General features: G+C 51.4%; 2 protein-coding genes across 3 annotated transcripts in view; both read right to left on the bottom strand.

The window, feature by feature from the left end:
• IRAK1 (interleukin 1 receptor associated kinase 1) overlaps positions 1-96 on the bottom strand; it is an 8,755-nt gene extending 8,659 nt beyond the window's left edge. The window contains exon 1 of the mRNA XM_034649063.1: positions 24-96. Within this exon, the coding sequence (XP_034504954.1) occupies positions 24-96 (73 nt within the window). The remainder of the gene's footprint in view (positions 1-23) is intronic.
• Positions 97-2,367: 2,271 nt separating this feature from the next.
• MECP2 (methyl-CpG binding protein 2) overlaps positions 2,368-20,832 on the bottom strand; it is a 68,158-nt gene continuing 49,693 nt past the window's right edge. Inside the window, exons 3-5 of one of the 2 annotated variants that reach the window (XM_034649845.1) lie at positions 20,247-20,353; positions 13,774-14,124; positions 2,368-12,177 (exon numbers count right to left, since the gene is read on the bottom strand). In XM_034649845.1, the coding sequence (XP_034505736.1) occupies positions 11,094-12,177; positions 13,774-13,871 (1,182 nt within the window). In that variant the 5' untranslated portion in view covers positions 13,872-14,124; positions 20,247-20,353 and the 3' untranslated portion in view covers positions 2,368-11,093. The remainder of the gene's footprint in view (positions 12,178-13,773; positions 14,125-20,246; positions 20,354-20,832) is intronic. The other variant, XM_034649844.1, reaches the window with a different exon arrangement.

Raw genomic sequence — 20,832 nt, forward strand, 5'->3', positions numbered from 1 at the left:
GGGCCGGGTCCGCGGACACTGACTCACTTCCCCTTTAAGCCGGCCTCGTGCAGCGCCCGGCGGGGCGGAAGGGGCGGGGCCCGGGCCGGCCGCCATCTTGCCCGCCGCTGCCACCGCCGCGACCCTCGGCCACACGGGGGCGCCGTTCGCGGTCTCTACCCGTGAAGGCCGCGCCCCTTGGCCGGGGTTGGCGGCGAGGCGGGCTTCTCGGAGGAGGCCCCGCCTGAGTGGGGCTCTGAGGGATGGAGGAGAGCGGTTTCGAGCACTGGGACAAAGGGCATGGCAAGGCCCGGGACATTCCAGAAAGGGCTAGAGCCGGGCCTGGTGAGCGTCAGCGGAAGGTCCCCTTATGAACTTTTGGCTTCATTCGGGAGGCAGCGGAGAGTCGTTCAGAGATCCCAGGCAGGGCAGGGTCAGATGTGGGTCACACGGAGGACCCCCGCTGCCTGCTGTCAGCTGGGAATGAGGCTGGGTGCAGGAAGAACGATCTGGAAGCTTATACAGCAGGCTGCCTCAGCTCAGAGCGTTGTTGCCCTCCTCCTCCACCCTGCATCCCATCTTTTTCACTCCTTCAGGAACCTGCTCCAGCAGTTCTTTGGTCTTTGCAGTGTTTGCAACTTTTCCTTCTTTGGTGGCTTCTTCCCACTAGCACATAAAATTCCCTTCACCTTCTGCTGTGACTCCTCCCTCTTGTTGCCATGCTTCTGGCTCACTTGGCACTCCCCCCTGTGAGGATGGCAGAATCCAGCCTCTCCTGGACACCAGGCTCTGTTCCTAGCCTGTTTGATGTCTTCACCACATTAGTTCTTCTTGCCCCTTCCCACAGTGCTCTGCAGCCACTGATTTCTTTGGATTCTCTGGCACTCCTTCATTCCAGCAGCCCCTATTTTCTGGTCATTTCCCTGAACATCTCTGGAGTCCATTTCTTCCCCCAGGCCCAATGCTCTCACGACTCCCTCCTACCTGGAGGACTGTAGCTCCTTAGCTCCCTAGGACCCTCTGAGCAGAGCTGCCTGCAGCCCCTGCTGTGCCTGGCATCTGGGGTGTGTCCCATTTGAGCGTCTGCACTTGTTTGCCTCCCCCACTAGATGGGGGGACCAAGCAGCAACAGTGCCTTCCTTTTTTGTTTCTCCACTTGGATGAGCGTTTGCATGGCCACAGGCCTCCTTCCCTCACCACCCGCCCCTCCATCCTGACCCTAGAAGGCTCCCCTTCGGGCTGTCCTCCTAAGATGCGCCTCCGTGGGAGCCTCTCCCCAGAAGCCATAGCCATTACCAGCCACACCGTGGGCCCCAGTGGCTTCTCATGGGGACAGGTTTTACAAAGACTACCAACTCCGGTATGGGAAATTATCATGCACGCACACACTAAGCTCTAAGGGAACAGCAACTGTGTCCTCCTTGCTTACTGCTGGACAGCGGCTCCCAGGACAGGCCTGGCACACAAGACACAAGCTCAACACACACAGGTCGAATTTCAACCCTTTGTTTTAACCTTCAAGGCCAGGACATTCGAGTGCACCTTCTAGCAGCTGTGCCCCCATTTATTTGCATGTGAAGCTGGACTCTGAGCAGTTGTTCCCTCCAGCCCAGCAACAGCCTGGTGAGAACAGCTGTGGCGGGGCAGGCAGCTCCTCAGTGCCAAGTTGGCAAAAGGTCTGCAAACCCCAGTGATGACAGCGCCCCCCTTGGGCAGGGGGCCAGGTCAGCAGAGGCTAATGGAAGGTCTCAGGCTATAGGCACACGAACCAGAGCTGGGGGATGGCTGGTTGTTTCCAAAAGCACCTGGACACAGGAGGCACCATGGCCCTCAGGAGCAGGGAATTTGTGTGGCTGAGCGGAAGGCCTGCAGCCTACTTGCCTCTGGACCTGGGGCTCGGCGGGCCGACCTGTGCCAGGTCCTTCCCAGCCTGCCATCCCAGAGCTTCCCATCACACGCTGGAGCAGTGTGCCTAGAAAGCGTAGCCTTGGAACCCAAGGGGAGGCAGTGTATGGAGTAGGCTGGTCTCTCCTCCCAAGGCAGTCCTGAAAGCGGCTGGCTATTTGCATTCAGGGACAGCCAGAGGGAATCAGGAAACACAGCACCACGCTGTCCTGTGAGCTGTCTGATAATGAAAGCCCAGACCTTGAGTCACTTTCACAGAGAGATTTATCGAGAATGCTAACAGCACAGGATACAGTACTTCCCAACAAAAGGTGCAAACGCGTCACTTAGAAAGGCATGCTGAGTATTCTTTGCTTTCACACGTATTAAAAAACTTACAAAAATAAAATAAAACTGCGTGCTGCCCATCTTTTCAAATAGTAAAAGAACCTTATGAAAAATCACTTGATTTTACAACAAAAGACACAAACGGACATTTTTATGTAAATTTATAAGGCAAACTCTTTATATAATAAATAGGTTACAGGGATTCAGTGGGAGGGGGTGTTTCTGAAACGTATACAGGTACATTCAGACAGGTTTACTGAAATGGTACAAATTTCCTTAATAAATTGCCTTTTGTTTTTAAATATATCAGTGCTTTCAGTCATTTGGCTATACACAAAGAACCTTTTTTTGAACACTACAAAAAAGCAATCAATATTTTTTTGTTTTTAAAACGACCTACTTATTTTCTAAAGTAATTGTCCCAAAACACAAAAACTGAAGGTGAATGTGATGGAGGGCTTTGGAGACATCTCTAGCCAAGTCTGTCCTGGGCTGCTCCCTGCCCACACACACCTGTCTCCCACCCTCGCCAGGCTTCCGAGCTGGAGCTCCTCTGGCTAGGGTGGCCAGTGTCACTGTGACTCAGGAGGGGCAGCCACCCTGCCTGGTTCTTCCTGATACTAAACCCATGTGCAAATAGTCATGACAGTCAGCATTGTCTTCGCCTTTGGGGGGGGCGGGCTGGGTGCTAAGGGAGCACACATCTGTCCCTGTTCCATGAGCCCAAAACAATGTCTGGTGGGGATAATGGCTTTTCTCAGAAGGATCTGGTTTTGCCAGGGGAAGGGAAGTGGGGTTTCTCATCTCCAAATTTTGCTGGGGATCAGATGACAGCAAAGAGAGTGTACCCCCTTCACCATTGTCATATCACCCAGGATGGTGAAGAATCTAGAGGTCATTTTAGTGTTGTATACTCTGGGACTGGGTGGGATGTGATGGAGGTGTCCTGAATGGTAATGCCCACCACCTGGCCTGTCCAGGAAGAGTTGCATCAGGTGGAGAGTGGCCAATCTGCCCTGTCAACATACACCTGACCCGTGGCCACAGCGGAGGTCTCCAGGGAGATGACCACCCTTATTCTGAGCTATGCTGTTCAGGCCTGCCCCATCCTCCTCCCACTGAGGCAAGGTCGGCTCTACTCACACCCCTCCTGTCTCCCTTCAAAGGAACATCAACCTTGTCTGTCCTTAAAAATAATGATGATGCTAATAATCTCGGGGAAAAAAGGAAACAGAATCCATTGGGTGGAACAAAACCTGGTTTTGCTCTGACTTCGAAAATGGCAACACATCAGCTATTTGGTCCGCTGGCTTAGGCTTAACTTCTTTGGGTGGCATCTGGCTGATCTGGGCAGGGGTCATCTCTTCGGATCTCCCCTCCTGGGGAAAAAGGACAGCCCCTCTCATCTTGGTCACCATCCCCTCCCTCCAAATTCTTTTGTTTGTAAAGAAAAGGTGTCTAGAAGCATTTGTCTCTGGAACAATTACTTTAAACATGGTTACAATACAGACTTCAGTTCAAACACAGAAGAGATTTACTTAGCAAATTTCCTTTCACCCACCGAAAATTACACAAATATAAGCCTCAACACCACAGTTAAGAGGACCAGTAGAGAGAACCTCATGTTTGGAACACAAAAGGAGAAATAAAAACCAAACCAAACCCAAACAGAAAAACCCCAGAAAAACGATGGAAGGATGAGGGAAAAGGGGAGGAGAGCAAACACAGCACACGTTACAGTGTCCGGGTACACAGGAGCCCAGCGCGAGGAAAGGGCTCGGCACACATTGAGTAACAGTCCTGGTGATATTTGGTCATATATTCATCAACTACTGACTCTGGAGCGGCCGTTATTGATTGAAGCAGTGACAAATCAAACGGAAAAGGAGGCCTTGGTAGCAAGGGAAGGAGCAGGCTTCAAGTTCTGCAAGCCTTTTGCACTCCACCGTCCATCTCCCCAGAAACACTCAACTGGGCGGGCCCTGCTCCGTCCAGGCAGGCGAGAGGTCACTGGGTGAGGCTAAGTTGGGTGCTGATTTCAGATTTCAGTCAGAAAGCACACACGTGGACACCCACCTGTTAGTGGCAAACATCAGCAGCAACGGCCTCCTCGCCTCCTCTGCCCCCATCCCAGGCTTGGTGGGAAAGGACGTCGTGACCCACTGCTAATACTGAACGCAGGCTGGAGCGGGCCCCAGACTGGGACCAGAGGCTGCCCCAGCCCAGGTCCTCCGAGGGGCCCACAGGTAGCCTGGCCACCCAAAGGGCTTATGAGTGTTTCTCTTTTGGTTCAGGCCTCAGAAGAAGTAATGATGCAGGGAGGGAAGCTTTTGGCCCTGGTGATTATAATGCTCTCTGCTTTGGAAGAACAAGTTTCTGGTTTTTGTTTTTTGTTTTTTTTGGTGTTTTTTAATTACTTAAAAAAACGATCAAAAAGAACTGTTACGGCTAAACTCTCTAGCAGATATTGCTCATTAAGAATTACAAAAGCAAATGCAGTTACTCGTAGGATGAGGGAGAAGAGAAAGGGATGTTTCTGGAGTCTTTGCTACCTCCTAGAGGAGACCCAGTGGACTCTTGTATGTGGTTCTGGGGTCCCTGGTGTCTATCTGGCGCAGCTCACACATTCAGAGATGTGCTAGGCCTCCCATCCGCCCTCCAGCCTCAGCAAAGTGGAAGCCCTACTGGTGGGGAGGCCTGCTGAGCTGACTCTCCATACATGATCACTCTGACTGGGTCACTGGGAGGGCTGGGGGTAGGATCAGCCCCCCACCCATGGACTCCAACTGCCCCACCCAGAGGTCAAAGGGGGCCGGGTGGTACCAACTACATTCCAGACTTTGCCAGGGCAAGGAAGTGCTCTTACACCCACCCATTGAAGTGAACTGTCTTGCACCAGCATCCTGGGACCTCTCTCATAAGCATGAGAGAAACAGTGCAAAACCCGGATGCTGCCTGGAGCCTCCTTCGCTTGGCACAGGGAAGCCCTTGAAAGCGAGGAAAGACCACTGATCTGCTTGGACAGAAGTGACCAGCAGACAGATTTGTAGTTTTTTTTGTTTTTTGTTTTTTGTTTTTTTTTTGTTTTGTTTTTTTATTTTCCCTTGTCCTATGCTATGGTTATCAGAAGTATTTTAATTAAGCAACAGGTATAATTTTAACAGGTTTTTTTGTGTGTGTGTGTGTGTATGTGTGTGTGTGTGTTGGAGCCACAAGCAAAATGAGTGTATAATTGTGCAATATACAGATATATATATAAAAATTCAACTGCTCTGTGTGTCTAGTCGGTGCATTAAATAAAAGGGACAGAAAAACTAAAAGCAAAGCTAAAAAGCAAAACAAAAGCCCAGGATAGAGGAGACCAAGCAGGCCTATGCATATAGTCTATAAGATACCGGATATAATCAGGGTCACCAGGAAGAACACCTTTGTCACTGGACACACAAACACTGAAGGGAAAGGGACTACCAGTGAGCAGGAGCCCAATCTCTTGGCCTTTTCATCTCATTGTCTCTCGCTGCTGAGGACCTGAGAAAAGGTAAGCTAGAAAGGGGGCTAGGGGAGCAAAGGCAATTTCCAAGTTTCCCTAATGCTCTCAAACTCAAAGGCCGGACTTCCCTTTATGAGGGTGTCGGTTCTGCCCAGCACCTGTTCTTGTGACTGCCCTCCCTCTGGCCCAGGGGCTCTCGCTGGTGAAGGGCGAGGGGGACACACACCACAGGGAGTGCACAGGCTTCTGTCTTCACCTCTGAGTGCAGAATGGAGCACCACTTCACCTAGACCCTGGGCCCTAAGGAGAGCAGAGCAGGGGAATGTCCTCAGGGGACAGGCTGAGGCCAAAGGGGAGACCTCACCCTCACCTTCCTAGTTGCCTGGGCCCTAGTTAGAACTCCCTTTTCCCCTGAAAAATCAGCACTTGGGGAATATCCTGTCGAAATGAGAAAGGAGCAAGAAACAGGTGGTGCTAGGTGGTGAGAACATCGCAGGCCTTTGAAGTCACTGGTGACACTCTGCTCCCCACACCAAGCGTGGGGCTCCTACAGTTTGGGACCAGGCAGGCAGCCCCACAGGACAGGGGGCTCTCCAATGCTAGGATGGCCCCAAGTCTCAGATCAGCAGCTTCAGGCTGGATTCCCCTTTTCCTGTAGCACTCACGTCAGGCCAAGCTCCAAATATTTTTAGATCAGCATTTTTGCAAAAGCTTGCTCTTATTCATTCAGAAACACTGAAATGTAATTTTCTGCCAAATGTTTTCTAGGTTTTCCTCCTGAATTGTTGAGAACCAGTTTCAGTGTTCACTTTTTTCCCCCTTTAATATGTAACGTTAGACCCTGGGGGAGGCAGTATCCTAGCGATATGAAACAATTAGACTATGCCTTTTCTAAAGATTGATAACAGTATCTAAAAGAGAAAGACGCAAAAATGGAGACTCAACGAACCCCTCCAGAGTGGACGAGTTTACTGATGAAGAGAGCAAAGGTGGGGGCCCTTACAGAGAACAGAGTAAGATTAGGAACGCGACATGGTGGGGCCGCAGGGGCACAGGAGCAGGGACTCTACCACAGGCCAGGCGACGCTGCCATGCTTGGCCCCCCATCCCCACCCCGACCACCGTGAGCCAGGACTCTGGGAATTGGCTAGGCAAATGCCCACAGGGCTCTAAACACAGCTTGCTTCCTGAGGTCTGGGCCATCAGTCCTAAAATCAGTGTGTGAAACTCACATTAGGAAACAATTCGGGGCGACACCGGCTACAAAAAAATGCGCAAAAGGCTTCTCTGAGAACCGGCACCTGTGACCTTCCCTGGCTCCATCAGCCCAGAGAGCCAGGTGCAAATGCTCTGGAAAGGGGGCACAGAGCTCGGCTGCTAGGCTCCCCTTGGGTTCTCCAAGATCCAGTCAGCCCCACCTGGTGAGCTCACTCACGTCACACCTGTCGCTCCCTCCTGCGCTTCAGCCGCTTACTTCAAGTTACTTAAACCCAGAGGTCCTGTCAGCTAAAGAAACACCTTTCCCACCAAACATGGCAGCTTGTTTCAGGCTAGTACCTTCTTTCATGATCCCTGTCACAGCAACGAAAAGCTGCGTGGAGGAGCAGCTGACAACTCGCGGCTGCTCTGGGTCCTGGTGCCACCATTTGCGGCCTCCAGCCTGGAATGGTGCCCCTGAACAGACTGTTGCCCGCACCTGCACAGGGTCTCAGTAGAAGCCAGGTGCCGACTGTGGCCAGTGTCCCTGGGCCACCACCACGGCTTTCACCTTCCAGGGAGTTGAGGGGGCTGAGGTCCTCGGGTAGTTTGGCACTGATGGACTGGGAAGTGGGGCATTTCTAGGTGTCGCCTGTGCCTTCTGATAATGGGAATACAGCAGCAGCAGAAGGGAGCTGTCTTATTAGAGCCTGGCTGTGGCTCAGTGCCCTGGTTTGCTACAGTGTCAAGGCCAGCAATTGCACTGGTTAGGACAGGCCCACTAATGGGTAGGGCAGGGCTGGGCATTGTGGAAGAAGCTCAAGGACATACAGCATTCTGTTGGGAGAGGAGGTAGTGACTAACAACTAGAACGAGGGTTGGGGAGACTGAAAGTGACTGTGACCTAGCCCTACAAACAGGTGTCTGAAAGCTGTCAGTTAATTTCTGTATTCTTCACACAGTCCCTAAAAGATGCCCCCAATCTTCGTGATGCTCAAGTACACACAAAATCAACCCCCAAACTGGGCTGGACATGGCTGGTGAGAATCCCATGGCCTGGCTTTCCCGCCAACCTCCTGTACGGGAGCTGCAGGGCCCCTGCCTGCCAGGGCGACAAACCACCAAGGCGACCTGCTTAATGGTGACTTACTTGTGATGTCTTTATTAGGTGAAGAAGAGGGAATGTGGAAGAAAAGGGAGAAGGAGAGAAAACCCTAAGGAGCCTCGGGGGCTGCCTGCAGCTTTGGAACTGTAAGGAGAAGCAACTGGGGAGCGAGGGGGCTGCAGGTCAGGCCGGGCTGAAAGAAAATGACACTTGAAATGCTGTGCTCTCAACCACCAATGCCCAGTCAGCCCATGAATGGTCATGGGTGAAAGGGGGGCATGGTGGACCCCGCACTCCTCTTCCCAGGACCAGATGGTACTGAGCTCATGGAGAGGCCAGCTCTTGACACTGGTTCCAGGAGTCACATTCCACTGGACTAAGTGTAATGCATAAAAACCCAACCGGCCAAAATGGACAGTGTCTCCACGAAAAACTGGCCAGACGCTGTACTCGCGTGGATAGGCATCCTTTATGGGTGCCAGGAGTGCGAGGCCACTTCAGGGTCAGGAGCCTTTTGTCCTTGAAGGAAGAGGGATCCTGAAGGACTTGCCCCCTCCTCCGACCCCCCTTCCCTTCCTGGGGAGGAGTCAGAAGTGAAGCCCAGAGGGTCAACAGCAGAGCGGGTCTGGTTGTGGGACTTGCTTTTGCAGCATAAGGAAATGGGTACAAAAATGCTACAAAGGCCAACTATGATTCTGCAAACAGAATGGGGGCAAACTCCCTTGCTTCTAACCATTCCGGAAGAGACAAACGCGTTTTTTTTCTTAAGCTACTGATTGGAACTGTCAACTATGGTTCCTGATCACTAAGGACTGGCGAGGAAGTGCTAGACGGTTTTTAGGATGTTTCACTCCTTCATGGTTACACCGCAGTAAGGAAGCCAGGGGACAGTAACTGAAATACACGAGACAACACGCACTTGACAGTTCATGGCAGCAGCTTGCATGGGACGTGCTTGTGGGTGTTTCTGGAAGCATAAGACTGCTGTCTCATTTGCTACTTTGATAAGGTACTTCTCAGTTGGACAGATTTAGATATAAGAGACATCTCTGTAAACACAGAAAAGGATATACCAATATGATGAAGATATGCAGCTAGATAAGGACTTCCTGAACACAGAATGAAAGGATGGGGTCCTAAATGGAGATTGATCAATGAACACCCATAGCAAACCCACACCTCTCGGCCCCCACACCATTCCCCTGGCACAGATGTGGAGATGTGTGATATGCTGGCTCCAGCCCGTCTCCAGCAAGCAAAAGCCAGACATTTTCCATCAGAAAAGAACTCGTGGTTAACTTAAGGGAGGAACAGAGGGGCCAGGGGCCTAGGCACTGGTCCCAGCTCAGGTCTGGGGCATCTGCATTTCTTCCCGCCTGCTGCCTCATTGCACCACACTGTGCTAGCTGGGCCTGGCCCAGGCCAAGGTCAGGGCCGGGCTACTTGATGACTACGGCAGGCCATAGGGGCCTCTGTGCTACTCTCAGCTCCCAAATCCAAATCTGCCCATCTTCTCCTGCCTGCTTCTCTCGAGTAGAAGGTTGAGAAGGCCCAGAATCCAGGGTCTGACCAGGGAAGGGGACTCCCTAAGAGAGCAAGATCTTGCTGCTCTCTTGCCCTTCAGAGAGGCCAAGGTGCTAGGGCCAGGTGGACTCAGCAGAGCCTGGGGCTTCCTCAGGGCTCAGAATGGGGTGGGGCTACGGCTAGGGCTGGCAGTGGGAAGGCCAAGGGCATGGTGAGATCTGGGGGCCTAAGCTGACCAGCATCAGCTCAGGTAAAGCTGAGAACTGTGGGTGCCTGGTACAGAAGGGATGAACGAGGGGAAGAAATGAAAGGATGAATGAAAGAAGGCAGAAATGGAAGGACAGAAGAGAAACCAATCAGGAAGTCCTTATAAAATTGCAGCAAACACTTAGAGTTTCGGAGCTTCGTGGGAACCCTATGTGCTGAGCCCACTTTAAAACAAGCGCAGGTATATACAGATCCAGGTAGTTCTAAACACCATCATGTCTGGTGGCTTGAGGGACTAAGTGTCACCAATTCAAGCCAGTTTGCTCTCAGAGCATGTTTGTTTTGAAGTGGGAACATGAAGACTCAATAGTGCAAATAGTTCTAAGCTGTCCCTAAAGGAGTAGTATTGGAAAGTTTTGGAAGAACATTTTCCCCTCCTTCCCTGTGGCCCCCCAACCTGTCCACTAGGCCTCTACCTACCAGTCACAGACTGCTCTGAGTGACTAGGAATTCCATTGGCCCCCCTGCTCTCTGCCACCCAGAGGAGCCCAGGAGCCTGGGGCCAGCCTGCCTGCGCCTCGTCCTGTTGCTTCGGGGTGGGGGGGGCTCTAGCACCACCCACTGGAGAAGGGCCCTGGGCGGTCCTCTCACCTGGCTCAGGCCAGTCGACACCCCGCAGCTCAAAGGACTGACTCCCTCGCAGCCATGCCAGAACTGGAACGGACAGGTGCTACTTCCCTGTCCTGTGAAATGTCCTCGTCGGTTTTGGATTGGGGCTGGCATGGGGCCAGATTTGTGCCACCATGGGTGAGATCACACAGGCTGTAGCCACTGGCCATCTCCATCTTTTTATCTAAAGAATCCAACTGTCTCTCCTGCCTCACACCTCGTCCCAATGTGGGTGGGGATGGGGAAGGCGGGGGAGGGGCAGGGTGGGAGAGAGGAGAACGGAGACTGGGGCACCAATGGCACTCTCTGTCCCTAATGACCATGGGGGGTGGGGGGAGGTCTGGGTGGGAGGGGAGGTGCAGGCATACCCTAAGAAGCCTGGTCAACAGCTTGTCTGGTCAGTAGTATCTGCAGCAAGCCTTGTTGAAGGAGCCTAGTTTAGAAAAGTGCAAAGCTACTTCTGGCCCTGGTTAGGTCTTCAACCTGACTGTGCTTGTCGGTAAGAAAAACACCCCAATGCTCCAACTACTCCCACCCTGAAGCCACGAAACTCTAAGTTTACTGAAAGAAAAAAAAATATTTTTTATTTCAGTTAATCGGGAAGCTTTGTCAGAGCCCTACCCATAAGGAGAAGAGACAACAGCTGCCTTTATTCTTGTTGGTTTGCTTTGCAATCCGCTCTGTGTAAAGTCAGCTAACTCTCTCGGTCACGGGCGTCCGGCTGTCCACAGGCTCCTCTCTGTTTGGCCTTGGCATGGAGGATGAAACAATGTCTTTGCGCTCTCCCTCCCCTCGGTGTTTGTACTTGTCTGCGGCCGTGGCGGCGGTTGCGACCGCAGGCTGAGTCTTAGCTGGCTCCTTGGGGCAGCCGTCGCTCTCCAGCGAGCCTCCTCTCGCCATCTTCTCCTCTTTGCAGACGCCGCTGCTCAAGTCCTGGGGCTCAGGGGGGCTGGCGGGGTCCTCAGAGCTCTGGGGCTCAGGTGGGGGTGGGGGCGGGGGCGGAAGCAGCGGCGCGGGTGCCTTCGGGGGCTCTGAGTGGTGGTGGTGGTGGTGGTGCTCCTTCTTGGGGGGTGAGGCGGCGCTGCTGCTGCGCCCCTTTGGGCTGCTCTCCTTGCTTTTCCGTCCGGGGCTCTTGCAGGTCTTCAGTCCCTTTCCACTCTTCTCACCGAGGGTGGACACCAGCAGGGGCTTCACCACCTCCTTCACCTCGATGCTGACTGTCTCCCGGGTCTTGCGCTTCTTGATGGGGAGCACGGTCTCCTGCACGGACCGGATGGAAGATTCCTTCACTGCTTTCTTCTTGGCCTCTGCGGCAGCGGCTGCCACCACACTGCCTGGCTTTCGGCCCCGCTTCTTGGGAATGGCCTGGGGGTCGGCTTCGGCTTTTCTCTTCCTGCCAGGGCGTTTGATAACCATGACCTGGGCTGACGTGGTGGCCCCACCCCCTTCAGCCTTGCTCCCCGCTGAAGCTTGAAAAGGCATCTTGACGAGCAGCTTCCCGGGACTTTTCTCCAAGACCCTTTTCACCTGCACACCCTCTGATGCTGCTGCCTTGGGTCTCGCAGTGCCGCTCCCTTTGGGGCGTCCCCGACCTCTGCCAGTTCCTGGAGCTTTGGGAGATTTGGGCTTCTTAGGTGGTTTCTGCTCTCGCCGGGAGGGGCTCCCTCTCCCAGTTACCGTGAAGTCAAAATCATTAGGGTCCAGGGAGGTGTCGCCTACCTTTTCGAAGTACGCAATCAACTCCACTTTAGAGCGAAAGGCTTTTCCCTGGGGACTGTGGGAACAAATGGAGAGGCACAAAGAATGATTAGAAGCTTCCACACTAATGTACAAAGATGGGGCAGAGCAGAAGGTGGTGAACTCTGTGACAGGACGTTCTGCAAGCGACCTGCCTGATGATACTATTGAATGAGAGTCACATTAGAGAAAAGCCAAAACAGGCTAAAACTAGAGGGGCACGGCCACAGTCACACTCAAAGCAACTGGGTCACCGGGCGGTGGCAGGTACCTATAGGGTATGCTCCAGTGACAGAACAGCTGGGTGCCGGCTGCTCTGCAGCTGTTGCCCAAATGCCCCTGAAGATCCGCCTACCACCAAGGCACCTCCTCTGGCCCCCAAAGGAGCCTGGCCTGGGGACCCTCTTGAGCCATCAGGCTGGGGGATCTATTCTGCTGGTTGGTGCCTGGGCCCAGTCAGTAAGTAGAGCGCTCCTCTGTCTGAACCTGGGCATGCTGCTTAGCCTTCCTAGGATCAATTTCCTCATCTGTCAACAAGATTATGTTTTGCTCACCCTTGTCAGAGTTGTTGGAATCAAACGAGGTTGTCTGCAAATGTCCTTCCAAAACTGTTAACCTTTTCTGGATGGTCTAAGGGCCAGAACTGAAATGTACTTATTCAGTCCTCCTCTGAAGCTCTGGCTTGGAAGTTACTCTGTTTGAACAGAAAATGCTCAACAACTAGCCCAAAGCTGGACAAATGCACCAATGACAGCTGGAAAGGCAGACATGTGTCTCTCCCCAGAGGCCCTGTCAGAGAGCCCACTTTTCCCAACATGATTCACAGAGTGGACTGAGCCCTATGAATTCCTACTTCTTCTGGGTCATGAAGCCATGTCACAGAATGACTCATAGAAAGAAGGGGAGTTTAACAGGTTTTGAGAAGAGCCCCTCAGCTGGATGTTTTCTGGTGGGGAAATGGGAGGAACCCAGAGACCTCTGCTTGCCTTCCAAGCACAGGCCACTACACATGGCAGGTCCTGTGGCCTCTGGGCCCAGTCTGGGCAGGACCTTGTGTCCTCAATGTTTCCCAGGTGACCTCTCCTGGTATCCTCACTGTGGCCCTCGGTAGGCCCTACTGTTACACTACCTCCAGGCAAGACCTCAAGGGCTGGTGGAGTAAAGTCACACTCTGCTACCCTGCGTACATCTCACTCAGGGCAGCGACCTCTGTACACAGTCATTCCAAACATACCTGGTGTGGTCTGCCAGTGGTGTACTGAAGCCCCCCAACCCACGATGGGGTTACGCACACACATTTTCATGATCAAAAAGCAACAAACAGGGGCGCCTGAGTGGCACAGTGGTTAAGCGTCTGCCTTCGGCTCAGGGCGTGATCCCAGAGTTATGGGATCGAGCCCCACATCAGGCTCCTCCGCTATGAGCCTGCTTCTTCCTCTCCCACTCCCCCTGCTTGTGTTCCCTCTCTCGCTGGCTGTCTCTATCTCTGTCGAATAAATAAAATCTTTAAAAAAAAAAAAAGCAACAAACAGCTGCCACTCTAAGGGATCCCCATTAGTTTCTTAGCACCTGCTGCCAACCTCCTGCCCACCCAGGCTTCCCTGCTCTGTAGACAGGAGTTGCCCTTACTTACTTGATCAAATACACATCATACTTCCCAGCGGAGCGGCCAGATTTCCTTTGCTTAAGCTTTCGGGTCCAACCTTCAGGCAGAGTGGGGTCATCATACATGGGTCCCCGGTCACGAATGATGGAGCGCCGCTGTTTGGGGGAGGCAGAAGCTTCTGGGACAGCTGGGGCTGAGCCTGACCCTTCTGAGGTCTCTGCTTTGCCTGCCTCTGCTGGCTCAGCAGAGTGGTGAGCCGGTGGCTGCAGGGGCTCATGCTTGCCCTCTTTATCTTCTTTCTTATCCTTCTTCACCTTTTTAAACTTCAGGGGTTTGTCCTTGAGGCCCTGGAGATCCTGGTCTTCTGACTTTTCTTCCCTGAAGTGTTAAATAAGTATGTAAGTATCACAGGGAACACATTGATTTGTAGAAAAAGAGAGCAATGGCAGGTTTGGGGCACCCCAGCACAGGTAGGGGAGAGACAGGGCTACCCTGCCAATGCTCACCCAGATCTTGATGCCTTTCCCCTTCACAGATTTCTTTAGGAGTTTTGGGCTTTACTCTGAGTCCTTCTGTCTCAAGTCCTACTCCTAACATACAGGACAGTGAGTGGCCTGTACAGGTGGCATTTTTCTTGGGAGAAACACCATGTGGCGTCTTAGAGCGCTGCATTTACAAGCTGTGCCCGAGAGCCTCTAGGCTTGATGGCTGACAAGAGGCCCTTGACTGCTGGAGAGGGAGCTGCCCACCCAAAGTGTGAGCAGGGCTCCTCTTCATGAAGATCTGGCTTGGGCGTTATGATATCTTCTGTATTTTAAGTCTTCTCAAATGAGTGCTTGATAAAAACCAGTCTTGGGGCAATACAACTTACTCACAGTAACAGAGCCTAGCACTACTCCCTTGGGAGGTGGTGCACAGCACAGCGCTGTGGAAAGAACACGTGGGTTTAGAGCCAGCCAATCTGAGCTCAAATCCTGACTTTGCAATTTCTAAACATGGGCCTGAGCAAGTGACCTGAACATCCTGTGCCTTAGTTTCCTCATCTTGACAACAGGTACCAACACCCCAGAGGGAGAACAGTCATAAAGGCACTATATAAACACTGGCCAAAGCGGGCATCAGAAACTGCTGCCCAGGGTTCTGGAGTGAGAAGAGAAGCCATCCCAGGTCTGGTAAACTTTTATCACCAGACATTCCCTTACAACACATGACTGCCTCAGACTTGACCAATGGAAGAGAAGGGCAAGGACAAAGGCGCAGAAGAGCACCCTCCCTGTTCCAGGGAAGGCGCCTCCCCGTTCTTTCACACTGACAGAGCGGCTCCTTCCCTATATTTTGGCTCCACCTGGTAGGATCTGTTCCTTGTGTGCATCGGAAATTATCATCATGAGGCCCTGGACCCTGGAATCAGAATCTGGCCATGATGTTCTTGGGGAGGGCTGAGAGGGCAGAAACACAACCCGGGCTGGGGAGGCTTGGAAAGAAACATGGCTTGGAATTGGCTGTCTACTGGTCTCTCAGCAATTCATTCTAGAAAAGAATAAGACTATTCTTTTCCTCAGTATCTCAGCCCTAGAGCTGTCCTGTCCTACAAGGCTTGTGTCAGCACTAGTCACTGCCTCACGGCTGGTCTATCCCAAGCAACTTCCCCCTTGTTCACACTGTGGAGACTCCAATGAAGGCACTGTGGTGTGCACTAGAAACCAGACTCAAATGACGCGGGTAAGGTGCCAAAGGTGGGTTCATTTCAGGACTCACTTGGCACCATGAGGACATGCCTTTTCCAAACAGCTCAGGTCAGGGGTCAAGAGACAGGCTCACCCCTGAGTTCCTCCCTATCCTGGGTTGTCATCTAGCAGTTCAGGGCTCTAAGCACGGCTGCCAGGGTCACCATGATTCAGTCCATGGCCCACAGGAGATCTTTTCTTGCTGTAAAGTGAGGATCTCTAATCTGTTGTAGCACCCAGCTTAGTGTTCAATTCTCTCAATCTTAGCTTCTCAGCAGGAAATGGGAAGAAACTTGGGAAGCTAAGTGTGGCCTATGGCCTGCATATCCCCATCACAGAGGGGAGAAGGGGAGCTTGCCAGGGGCAGAGTGGCAGATGGACTGGAATGACCGCTTCCACACAGTCCACCACGGGTGTACTGCTGAAGGCCAGGGCTACTCCCTGGAGCCTGGACAGTCCTGAAGTCAGAGGACAACACTGCTCCCATGGGAAAGGTCTGGCTTCTTCAGAACGCTCATTTATATTCCCCAAATAGTTTAACCACCATGAAGTCAAGTACAAACCACATGCCTCAGCAATGCCTCTTAGATACAATCAAGGGTATCAATGCCATCAAGGATAATCCCTTCTAGAACTCTACTACCCTAAAGAGACACCCCCAGAAATGCAAAACAACAGGTATATGATGTTATTTGTAATGGCATTACTTTTCCTGCCTCAATACTGCAGACGATTCAGAGAGCTGCCAGCAAGGACGTGCTGAAAGAATGGACGATGCTATGCCTATAGCATGGAGAGCCATGCAGCCGAAGCGGGCTGCAAGAGAGCACCTCCAGATCTCCTACAGATTGTAGGCCACCTTTCATGTGAGAAACAAGGGAAGAAGTGATTCCTAGTCCTGGGGTGGGTGGGAATGAGGTAAGGTATAGGTGTGAGGCAAAACCTCTCTGAATCATGTAAAAATTTACATAACCAAAATGAAAACAAAAATAAATGATAACAAAACCCTACTATACTGAATGCGAACACAAACACATGAATTTAACTGTGTATCAAACTGATACCATACCACAGAGGAAAGATTTATTTCAAATACCTCTGACCACAGTGCTCTGCACATCCTGGGTGGGACATATTCTAAGACCTAATACGGCACCCCAGGGGCAGGGAATGCACCCAGTGTCCAAGGAGGGAACCAGGCTGGCCCTGGGAGAAGAGGGTGGTTGTAGTCTAGGGTAGCCTGTGGAGGCAGAAAGGCAGGGGAGTGGGGAAAGAGAAAGTCAAAGGACATAGCTCCTGGTCTAGCCAAAAGGGCTCCCTGCACTAGGTGACACTGTGACAAGGTGAGTATCCAAAAGAACAAACTGACTGGAACACAATGAGGGACACAAGAGGGACAAGCCTATAGGAAGCAAGGGGGCAAGCCATGTGGTTAGGTGCCAGTAGAAGGTTCTGGGCAGCAGAGAGGGGGATGTGGAGGGCTCTGTCAGGTTGCTATTGGGGAGCCTTGAGAAGGGGAAGGGATGAGGGCTCTTATCTTCAAAAGATCACTCAACTTGCAGACTTCGGGAAGCCAAAAAGGAAAGCAGAGGGACCCTGTGAGAAGCCTCTTGCCGTGGTCTCCCGTGGCCCAGGGTGGGGACAGTGGAAGATTTGGGAAGTAACCAGGAGGTAGAGCAATACAGCTGAAGACAGGCTGATGTGGGTGAGGGGAAGGGATGAATTAAGGACCATGGCCAATGCTAGGAGGACGGTGGTGCCACTGAGGACAGGGAAGCCTGGGCCAGGAATGGGTGGGGGTTATAGCCACATCCATGGTTAGAAGTTCAAGGAGAAGAGAATACAGCTCTTTGATACTAGCCACAGAGGAGAGACCCAGCTGTACCCACACTCTGACCTGGGCCTAAATGAACTGTTTTGGGTTTTCTTTTTCTCTTTCTTTCTTTCTTTCGTAAGTTCTTTATTGTGATAAAACATTCATAACAAAATTTACCTTTTAAACCCTATCTAAGCGTATAACAAATGAACTTTTAATAGCACTAAAGAGGAGGAATAAAAGGGCCTTTAACTCAATCTGTAATATTTTAGTTCTTTCAAATTAAAATTATTTGAAGCAGCTATGACAATATGGTGATGTTCAATTCTGTGCATTGAGGGGCACACAAGTGTTTGTTACTTTGACTGCTACTTCTCTACAAAAATAGATGACAAAAGCCCACAAAGAAGCCTAGAAGTCATTCTACTGGGTGTGGACTGGAGGTAAAAATGATGCAGAACAGGTGATCCACCTGCTTAGTCCCAGGGCGATCCAACTCCCTGAGGCCTCCCCACCAGGGGGTTATAGAGTTTGCTGAAACACACAATTTTTTCAAAGAAACCAAACACCCCTCTTCATCCTCCCTTGAATCAGACCCCCCCAGACTCCCCCATCCTGAGGTGAGTAGGAGAACTGAACGAGCACCTACTTCACACGTTCATGTATTCTGGAGTTGAGAGGATCTCCAGAAAAACCACCCATCCTACTCTTCAGTGTTACAGACGAAAAGAAAAGGAAGTACACAAAGTTCCCTTGTGCGGTTGCGGAACTCGTCTGAGGTCACGGTTGAGTTGATGTATGTTCATCAACCGCCCCTGCCCTGAGCCAGACTCTGCTAGGGGCTGGAACAACAGGGCAGAATTACCATCATTCTCTGGTCTTCAAGGGACCAGTTTAGTCAGGGGGACAAAGAAGTAACAAAAAAATACTGACACCCTTCCCTGTTCCAGGCAGGGGAAGGCTAGAGACGGGGATTCCCTGAAGGAAGAAGGCCTGAGCTGGGTTTCCAGGGCTAAGGAGTTCTACTGGGAGGCAAGGAGGGCTCAGGACAGGCCAGTGATAGTAGGCAATGATATCAACAGCTCCATCCCTAGAGGGAAGAGTGACTAATGACTCCTACCCTGTGTAACCAATGGCTCCGGGCTGGCCCTCTTTCCCATCCTTTTTTTGGATTAAGATGGCACTTCTCAGGAGCCTTCCCTGCTCCTGCCTTCCCCAATCCCATGAGCAAGAGCACCCTATGCCCCCCAGTGTAGTTGGAATATACCACTACGTAGGTCAGCCCCCCACCCCCTACCCCACTGACAGTGCATGCCTTTGTCTCTCCACTCAACGCACAGTGCCAGGCACAGGAGTGCCAAGTGACAGTCACAACCCACAGGCTGTACTACCTTTGCTTCTTTTGATGACTGCATCCCTCTGACCAACACCTTTGAGGAGCAGGGCCTAGCTGAGCACCCAAAGCAGGCACAGTTTGAGTAAGTGAATACAGGATGAGTTTGGGTGCTACTGTAGCCTGCTGAGCATGGCTGGGTTGGGCTGGCAGGAGATGAGGCTGGGGCAGTAAGTGAGGGCCTGGGAGAACAGGCAGTGACAGTATACGGTAACAAGGCAGGGTCATGGGGGCAGTACGGAGGATGGCTACACTGGGACGACAGGCTCCAGGCTTCCACGGATCAGCATCAGGTCTGCAGGCACTCCTGTGGAACTACAAAAAATGCTAGACTGAACATCTTCTAGAAGATACTACAGAAGATGCTGTTTAAAAAGTTTTACTTGTACTAGTAAGCAGGTGAAAAAGTAAGGAATATACAGTTCAAAGAGTAAGGGAAGGAAGGTAGGGGGTCCTGTTCTATGGAGAAATCTGGCAGGTATCCCATTAACAAGTGATCAAACTGAGCACCCCTGATCATGGCAGAAACGCCACGGGATGAGAAGCATCAGCGCTGTCCCATCCTGCAGGAAGGGGTAACTGAGGCCATAAGGAAACGACTGGAAGATTCCAAATGGAGGAGCATTCCACCCAACTGTGAGTCTGGACTCTTCAAACCTGTGGCATGAAGAAAAGGTTTGGGAACTGTTCCTGGTTAAAGAGGACAGCAGAAGGCAACATGCAATCCTGTACTGGCTCCTGGTTCAAAGGCATTGAAGGGGTGGTCATGGGCCATTTGGGGAATGGGAGTATGGTTCAGTTACCATGGTGCTAAGCTCCTTGAGGGTCAAAAAGTGCACTTTATGCCCTGAGGAAAGCCAGGCTCAAGCAGCACTTATGACTCAGGGAAACATAGACAGCACTAATGCGGCAGCACGTCTGAAAAGGGGGCACTGTGCAGGTTGTCAGTGATATTTTGAAGCAGTTTCGGGCAAGTTTTCTAACAATTAAAGAGAACACCTTCACACTACACGAAGAGGGAAAGCTGGAAACCTTGTCAAAGTGCCTTCTTTTAGTGGCTCAAAGAACCACAATGTTTTCCACAATGTTATGCTCTATATGGTGAAGCTATGAGTGCGAATGAAGGGAAGGTGTCAGGGTTATTTCCCTGTGTTTAAATAAAAATCATTGCAAGGGGCACCTCGCTGGCTCAGACAGAAGAGCATCTGACTCTTAATCTTGGGGCTGTGAGTTCCAGCCCCACGGTGGGTGTAGAGATTACTTAAACTAAAAAAAAATCACTGCTGAAAGCAGCCTTGCCTAGGACCCCTCTCTAAATGTCAAAGGAACTGTGTAATAGAATCTGCACATGATGTAGAAGGAAGCACAAATCTGGGTGTTACAGTGGAAAATGGTCAGCTGATGGTAATGCTGGATGCAAATCCCAACGGATACTTCAGTTTGCCCTGGTGTTAGGTCTCTTAAGCAGAATTTTAATGAGAACTGTCAATGATTTTGTAGTGAGCTCAAATCACATAGGTTTGGTGTGGTCTACCCCTCCCATTTTTCCCCTGACAACTCTTACTTTTTATTGTGTGATTTGTTGAACACAGGATTTTTTCAGGAATGTTCGTATGTTCAGGAATGGACATATCACATTGAAGCAGAAACGCCTTCACAAACCTTAAATATCTACGAGGCAGGAAAGAAGGTTCTTTAGTAATAAAACATCATCTAGAAATTTTACTTCTAGAACGCAAACATTAGATCAAATCTTTTCTTTGATCTAGCGAAGGAAAATCAGAGTTGCGGGAATCTTGTTTTCAAGCCAAATTACCGTATCCCAAGGGGTTTGTTTGATGGAGAGAACTGCCTGTACTTTCATAATGAAAGCAACCTCCAGTGATCCTGCAGAAGGCCACCCTGGGAAGCTGTACCTGGCACTCATGTGACCCCAGGCTCCTGTACATTATAGGGGTGCAGGTGACCAACAGTTGGCAGGTGCAGCTGGCCAGACAACTGTGACTGAGGAGGGACTACTCAATCCCTGAGGCTTTCAGATTAAAAAAGAAAAAGGCTACAAAGCCAGGTGAAAACAGCAGCTGAAAGGTGTTTTTCACTTAAATTGGAATCCAGTCCCCTCCAAAGTGAGCTTCGGGGATCCTTTCAGA

This window comes from Ailuropoda melanoleuca, chromosome X (genome assembly GCF_002007445.2).
Source record: "Ailuropoda melanoleuca isolate Jingjing chromosome X, ASM200744v2, whole genome shotgun sequence".
Classification (NCBI taxonomy): Eukaryota; Metazoa; Chordata; class Mammalia; order Carnivora; family Ursidae; genus Ailuropoda; species Ailuropoda melanoleuca.